This window comes from Mustela putorius, unplaced genomic scaffold (assembly GCF_011764305.1).
Source record: "Mustela putorius furo isolate JIRA1106 unplaced genomic scaffold, ASM1176430v1.1 tig00000580_pilon_pilon_pilon, whole genome shotgun sequence".
In the NCBI taxonomy this organism is placed as follows: domain Eukaryota; kingdom Metazoa; phylum Chordata; class Mammalia; order Carnivora; family Mustelidae; genus Mustela; species Mustela putorius.
Window position 1 is genome coordinate 8,862,758 of NW_025421423.1, and position 8,598 is coordinate 8,871,355.

The 8,598-nt window shown below is 36.5% G+C and overlaps 1 protein-coding gene across 1 annotated transcript; it reads left to right on the forward strand.

Annotated features, from left to right (window-relative positions):
* The first annotated feature begins 3,185 nt into the window (after positions 1-3,185).
* Positions 3,186-4,184, forward strand: LOC101672582 (olfactory receptor 13F1-like). Its single transcript, XM_004747892.2, is given in 1 exon segment — positions 3,186-4,184. A coding segment is annotated over 1 exon segment (999 nt).
* The last annotated feature ends 4,414 nt before the right edge of the window (positions 4,185-8,598 follow it).

An 8,598-nucleotide genomic window follows, 5' to 3' on the forward strand; every position in this document is an offset into this window, starting at 1 on the left:
TTTTATTGCTAGCTTGCTGAGGGTATTTTATTTTATCATAAATAGGGTTTGAATTTTTCCATGGAGGTTCAGATTTTTTTTTTCTTCTCAGTGTGCTTTGAGGTATCTCCAAAGCCGAAGTGTGGTTTGGTGTTTTATACATAGCGGGGCAGTCAGATCAGCAACCTTCCTCAGTCTTAGTCACTGCTTCCCTCTAAATCTTTGTGGGGAAGCCCTAAAATGCAGTTCTCTTCTAGGCATGATGAGGCCAGCCTAAATTATTTATTTACAGCCTCATAAGCGTTGGCCTACAGAAATCGAACAAGTAAGCTGGGAATTGTATTGGATAAAGGAATTCAGAGGGAAATGGGACTCTGGGGCCAGATGTCAGCCTCTTCTTTCTTTTGCTTCAGCCACTTGTATTATGGCTGCAGTGAATCCTGTCTAAATGAGAGGAGAAAGGCAAGAACATTGCTGTAGTCAAACAAGGAAGGAGACAGTGAGGAGGGTAAGTAAATACAAGAAAGGAAGAGGATTCAAGAAACAAACAGAAAACTGTAAAAGAGAGAAAATCTAAAATTTTTAAGTACCTACTATATATTAGATACTATGTAAGTTGCTTTACATAAAATATCTCTACTCCTCATAACAACCCTGATAAAGAAATACTATCATTGCTCTTTTACAAATAAGCTGAATCTCAATAAGGACCACCAACTTGCCCTAGATGACAAAAAGGAAATGGTGAAGTGGGATGTATTTGTAGCACAAAAACCTTACTTCACCTTTCCTGTGTACCAAGTTGTCCTGCAGTTAAAGATCAGAGTCATCCAGAGCCTTCAAGGTTACATCCCTGTGGGGGCAGAGTAAAGAGAAAACCTCAAGGCTACATTCTGTTTGTAATAAACCAAACAGTGAGGGGGGATTTCTGTTGTGGTGTTTTTTTTTTTTTTCCAATCTTGGAAATAGTTCAAATTTATAAACTTCTCTGAGAATGAAAACATATGCGATGTGATATAAGTAGTTTAGTAAGAGTCATGATTACAATCTGTTACTAAAAAATAAGGCATCCAATCATAATTGCACAGTGATGAAACTGGCAGCAAGTCTTCTCCACACCACCATGCACTATTCACCATTTGTCTCTCACTCAGAAAACAGAAAACTGTGAACAGAGATTAGAAAAGCTGTTCAAATAAATAGAGTAGTCACTGGATTTCTGAAGGATCTTGATGCCTTTATATAGTGAAGCTATCTTCTCAAAATGGTTCTACCTTGAAAGGAGTGTTCTTTAAACAAGTTGGCCCTTCATGTTGCATGAAGAACATTTAATCTCATCTTTGGCTTTTTTTATTATGTAAAATTATTAATTTTATGTTAGTCATCATACAGTACATCATTAGTTTTATATGTAGTGTTCCATGATTCATTGTTTGTATATAACACCCAGTGCCCCATGCAATCTGTGCGCTCCTTAATACCCACTACAGGGTAGCCCATTCCCCCACCTCCCAAACCTTCAGTTTGTTTGCTTATGGCTCAGAAGAATAAACATTGTAAAATGTCTCTGCTGCCCAGAGAAATCTATATGTTCAACACCATCCCTATCAAAATACTAACAGCATATTTCAAAATACTGGAACAAACAGCCCTAAAATATGTATAGAACCAGAAAAGGCCCTAATTGCCAAGGAAATGTTGAAAAAGATAAACAAAGCTGGGGGCATCATGTTGCCGGATTTCAAGCTACATTACAAAACTGTGATCACCAAAACAGTATGGTACTGGCACAAAAACAGACACATAGGTCAATGGAACAGAATAGAGACCCCAAATATGGACCTTCAACTCTACAGTCAACTAATCTTCGACAAATCAGGAAAAAATACTCAATGAAAAAAGGAGAGTCTCTTCAATAAATGGTGCTGGGAAAATTGGATAGCTCCATACAAAAGAATGAAACTCGACCATCCTCTTGCGCTATACACAAAGATAAACTCTAAATGGATAAAAGATCCCATCTTATCTTTGAGCTATGATGAGCAATGGAAGAATTATTTAAGCATTCCTTCTTCCATCTTCGGTGGACTCCACATCAAGTGTAACTTCATATTATCCATATTATGAAATCCTACTTCAGTCTAAAGGAGAAACCGCCAACAATATTTATTCCCATTAACTTTATTTAAATTAGCCAGCTTGATTGATTCTACAAGACAATCAGAAATAGAGCAAAGTTCACCTTCCCAAAGAGAGTGTAGACAGGAACACATTCATTTCTTGTTTGAATAACACTGCAATTAGAACAGACAAGCTACTGACTATAATTGGATCTATGGGACATTATCCCTGGGGTTTCAGAATTTTAATACTGCACAAATAGATTTCTAATTTTAATTTGTTGTATGAATTGGAAACTTCTCACAAACAACAAAAAACTTAAATTGCCTTACAGTGCCAATAGCTGGTTCTTTGGCGGATGGTTCTGGAACACAAACACCAGGGCAACTCCAGCTTTATAAAAGAAATTTCCATATATGTCTACCACCCTGTGACTATCTGTCATCATTATCCTGGCTCTGAGATGGAAACTGCAGACCTGTGTTGAAAGTCCAAGGCTTTCAGTTAATTAATCTGTGACTGCAGAAATCTATAATTTTTTTTTTCTCATTGAATCTCCCAGATTATTTTGGACAGAGCTCTAGGTGTGACAGAAGAAATGATGAGCTTGGAAAGCAGAACAGCTCCTAAGTTAAGAAGGCTGTTACCAAACTAGGGGAAGAAAATCATTCCAATGGTTCAGGTAAATGGATGACTTACCCATAGATCAGTTAAAAATGTGGTTTCAGAAAAAAAAAAAAAAAGAATGCATAGGATTCTTTCCTTAACCTCTCATGATGTTTATGAAATAAACCCCTCCCTTCCCAACACTGCCAAAAAAAATACTGAATCAAAAGTAACAGCTTGAAGATTTATCAGTTGACTTCACGCTTGAAATTTTCCTAATTAATGATAAATTCCTTCAAACATATATTACTAACACTATCACCAAGCTAGAGAAGGATTTAACTATATAGATTACAAATCTATAGCATAGACCACAAGTTCATATGAAGAGAAAATATATCAGAAAATATGAAGGGAGATGATCCTATGTTTTATATATAATATGTGATGTTAATTCTTCTATGCATATACACAAATGAATGTGACATAATAAAATGTTCCAGGCAAATTCGACACCTGTAACATATTTTTTCTTCCTGGGATTTTCCCACTACCCCAAAGTTGAGGTCATTGTATTTGTGCTGTGCTTGCTGATGTACCTGATCACCCTGCTGGGTAATGTAATTCTGATCTCCATCTCTGTCCTGAATTCCCACCTACACAAACCCATGTACTTTTTCCTCAGCAACCTCTCCCTTTTAGACATCTGGTACACCTCTTCTGCTTTCATTCCAATGCTGGAAAACTTTGTTTCAGGGGAAAACACCATCTCATTCTTAGGGTGTGCTGCTCAGATGTACTTTTCTCTTGCCATGGGCTCCACTGAGTGTGTGCTCCTGTCCATGATGGCATATGACCGGTATGTGGCCATCTGCAACCCCCTGAGGTACCCCATCATCATGAACAAGAGTGTCTGTGTGTGGATTGCAGCTGGCTCCTGGGTGACTGGCTGCCTCACCACCCTGGTGGAAACAGTATCTGTGCTGGGGCTCCCTCTGTGTGGTCATAACACAATCAATCATTTTGCTTGTGAAATTCTGGCTGTCTTGAAACTGGTATGTGTGGACACCTCCGTGGTGGAATTAATGATGCTGGTGATCACCATACTTATCCTTCCTATGACAATGCTTCTCATTTGTATATCTTATGCATTCATTCTCTCCAACATCCTAAGAATCAGCTCAGTGGATGGTCGAAGCAAAGCCTTTTCAACATGTGCAGCCCACCTGACTGTGGTGGTTTTATTCTATGGGACAACTCTCTCCATGTACCTGAAGCCCTCAGCTGTAGATTCACAGGAAATAGATAAATTTATAGCTTTGGTATATGGTGCATTAACCCCCATGTTGAATCCTATCATCTATAGTTTACGGAACAAAGAGGTAAAAGCAGCTGTGAAAAAACTGCTAATTAGAAATCCTTTTGGTACTGTGTTAATTTCTGCCCTCAATAATATTGGAGCAAGCACACTCATCTGAATAATCTCCAAGATTTTCCAGAAAGCTGCAACATAGTTAGTATAAACCAAACCTTGGAAATACTCAATTTTGATAGTTCAACATTAAGTTCAAAATCTTGATATATCTTGTAAATAAAACTGCTGAAATTAATGAATCATTTAAGCAGAATGAATTGTTTCCAGTAAGCATTTAACATTTATTGAATATTAATATAACATTGAAGTGATACAATTTCTTATTGTTTCCTATTTGACTTGCTATACATCTAAGAGTCAACTCCAGCATCTCTATGGCAATAATAATACACCAAGAGTGTAAAATTTTAAGCGGTAAATTTTGAAATAATTTCTCCTTACATGATCTGCAATTACATCTGAATTTATGAAGAAACGTTTTTTTTTTCCTGTGTCCTTACAATTCAAGGAATAATATATCATAATTCATAAAACCAAAACACTATCAATTTTAGAACTTTTCCTAGTTTCTGAATGTTCAAATGTGAAAAATATGGTTTTAGATTTGATGAAATATAGCATGAGTGATCTTGTTTATTTGGGATGAATGTGTATGTGGGGGAAGAATAAATGTCTATTTACATACAAAGATAACATAACAAGGATATGTACAATTGTAATCCTGCATTTGAAGTGGAGTAAAGAAATAACTTTTGGGACATCTTGAAATATCTATGGTAATAAGGTCAGAATATTCTCATATTAAACTTTGAATCTCTCAGTGAATTCATCAATACATACACGTACATGTTACTATTTGGAGTATACGAAATTGACCCCTTAAGGCTGATAAAGAAGATTCCTACCTTGTAGAGATTACACTGCAAAATAAATTATTTATGAATGTATACACATACTGTGGGAAAACATTCTTGGATATATTTATTATATGAGAGCAAAATTACATAAATTATAATTTTACTAATATTGCATATTGATGAGTTTTTCTGTCTTTTCCACCTTCACTGGAGCCAATGTGTACACATAACTTCCTTTCCTCTTCATAAAGGAGGTATTTTATGGACATATGTGGCTGATGACTTTATTATATGGAATAACTGACTCTTACTAGCCCAGATATAATCTCCTTGAGTTTTAGATTTAGAGAAGGTGGAACAATTATAGGTAATTATTGCAGAAGGTCCTTACCTGAGCAAGTCAGAGTTTGTAAGGAACTATTCAGTTTAGAGTGAATGGGTCGAAGATGGAAACTTGGGGGAAAAAATTCAGAGCAGGAACTGTGTTGGTTCTTTATACAAGCACTGTTAGTATATAGAGTAAATATAACTTTTTTCTTTCTCAGATAATAGATGCCCAATGCTATTAATTCAGAATCTCTCCAAAGGTGGGAATTGGGAATCTGTATCATAAATAAAAGCAGCATAGTTATTCTGATTTTCATCCTTATTTATACATTTTACTACCAGACAACAACTACATTGTGATGCTGTTATTTGGTTGAAGAGGAGGAAGGAATGTTAACCCTATTACCTACCCAATCTCTGTAATTGTTTACAACAAACACTGATTTCAAATCATCAGAACATTGAGCCTATTTATAGTAATCTTATCTGTTTATATGGGTGAAAAGAAAATCTATAAATGAGGTATTAACATTAAAGTCTTATATCTCATTAGTTCCAGCAGGCATATGATGTTGTCATTAACTTTTGTCTATCACTGTTTCTGAGGAATATGGATTACCTAATTGTTGCCTGTGAAGTAAGCCAACCAGCTGTCCACAGGCAAAACCCAATAAAATGGCCTCATCCCACCTGGTTGGATCACCATAGGCCTAGAGAAGGTCCTCAGATTTTAGGGCCTTTTGCAAGAGTCATCTTGTCTCAACAACTAGAATCAGGACTGAGTAAACTTCAGCATGGCTCAAGTACGTTTTGTGTGTGGTCTTCTTAAACTGGAACTGTGTGTAATCTAGAAGTGTATTTTGATTACTCCTACATTGTTCTATATTCCATGATGAGCAGCCTCCACTGCTAAAACATTGGAATGAAGCTTACAAAACTGCATCATATTCCAGTCCTACTTCTCTGAGGTAACATGAAGTTTATATTTTGTGGTATTCATATTCAGTGTCCTTGGATGTTTCACTCACACAGGTACTTAATTTCAACAGATGAGTAACTTCAGCTCTTTGCAGAAACCTTACTATTTTAACTTTCAGAGAGCAATCCTGATTCCAAGTTCTGAAGGAACATCTCACTGGGACCCACACCCGTGTACTCTTTTAAATATATTCATGTGAGCTCAAAGGAAACACTTTTCTTTGCAATTACCCAGTAAATGGAAACTTAACCTGTACCACTAGATTTCTAGATGTCTGTCTGATTAAAGGCTTTTTTTTCTTTCTTTTTTTTTTTAAAAGATTTTATTTATTTATTTGACAGAGAACACAAGTAGGCAGAGAGGCAGGCAGAGAGAGAGGAGGAAGCAGGCTCCCTGCTGAGCAGAGAACCCGATGCGGGACTCAATCCCAGGACCCTGAGATCATGACCCAGGCGCCCTCTTTTTTTTTTTTTTTTAGATCAATAAGATTATATATGATTTCTAATGTGGCCTTTTATTTTCATTTCAGTTATTTCCCATAACTGAAGAATATACTAATACCTGTGTTACTTTACTTGTTTTAAGTCATCGTGAACCTTTACTGAACAATTCTAAAAATGAAGGTCTAAAATACCATCTTCATGCTCAATCTAAATCCATCAAGTCAGAATTTCCAGGGGAAGAGATCTCTCCATAATGGACTCTTAATTATAGCAAACAAACTGAGGGTAGCTAGAGGGGAGGTGGGTGGAGGGATGGGTTAAGTGGGTGATGGGCATTAAGGAGGACCCTGGTAATGAGCGTGGGGTGTTACATGCGAGTGATGAATTACTAAATTCTATCCCTGAAATTAACTCTACATGTTAACTTACACGAATTTAAATAAAATCTGGAAAGAAAAAAAAAAGCATTTCCAGAGAAGATATCTGTTCATCTGTATGTTTTATAAGACCCAGTCATTGTTATCATATGAGAATGATGAGAATTCTGATTCAGAGCATTAAATAGAAGAGACTGAACCCTATTACTCAATGCCTTTAGAATTGGGGCAGAGAGGGGAGAGATGTGTTAAATGCCAAAGGCATAGAATACCCCATATCAGAATTGATCAGAATTTAGGGAAAATATGTGTTGTCTGCCAGAGCTTTGTTACGAAGTACCAGGAAAGAATCTGTTTAATGATGTGAAAAGTTTGAGTGCAAAACCCCTGAGACTCTGTTGAAACAAAAGCTGTTTAAATGCAAGGTTTCATTCTGTTTTGTTTACTGCAGCTTTCATTCGTATAGAGAAAAAGTAAAAAACAAATTCATCAATTTAATTTGAAAAATATATTCTTTTTTAAAAGATTTTATTTTATTTTTTTTAAAGATTTTATTTATTTGACAGAGAGAGAGAGATCACAAGTAGGCAGAGAGGCAGGCAGAGAGAGAGGAAGGGAAGCAGGCTCCCTGCTGAGCAGGGTGCCCAATGCAGGACTCGATCCCAGAACCCCAAGATCATGACCTGAGCCGAAGGCAGCAGCTTAACCCACTGAGCCACCCAGGCACCCCTAAAGATTTTATTTTTAAGTAATCTCTACACCCAACATAGACTCAAACTTACAACCCCAAGAGAAGAGTCGCATGCTCTACCAACTTAACCCGCCAGGCATGCCTGAAAAGCATATTCTAAATATGTTTATTTAGAGGGATGAGATATTTTAAAGGTGATTTAAATATGCTTAGGTGTTTAAAAAAAAAAAAAAAACCTTATCACTTTAGCAAGACCTCTTATCAGTAAAGGACAATCACAGCAGAATGTTCCTAGAATCTAAAGTCAGAAAAGCTCAATTTGAGACCCTAATTTGGCATCCACAGCTCTCTCCTTTAAGATGTGAATTGCATTTGAATACAACAGTATTATTAAAAATTTTCTTAAAATGTCATAATGTCATCTGCATGTTGTGTTAAGATCAGTCTACAGGGGATAATTTTAGAGTCAGGAAGACTTTGGAAATCCATTGTAGTAATTTTAGCCCCAGGCCAGAGTAATAGGTATAGAGAAAGGTGAGCAACAGTCTAATTCTGGATACACTGACAAGGCAGAGTCAACAAGATTTCCTGAAGGACTGGATGTGGGCGACAGAAGAAAAGAAGCCCCAAAGATTACTTCAAGATTTTCACACATTAAAGTGGAAAAAGGATAGAACTCACTAAAAGAAGAAATATATAGTTGGAGTAGATCTGTAGCAGTATCCCAGGCATTCATTGTAGACACTAGGTGCAAAATGTCTATTAAATATGACAACAGTGCTGAAGAATGAGTGTGCAAGTCTTGCGTTTATAGTGGAAATCTGGGATAGGAATATCAATTTG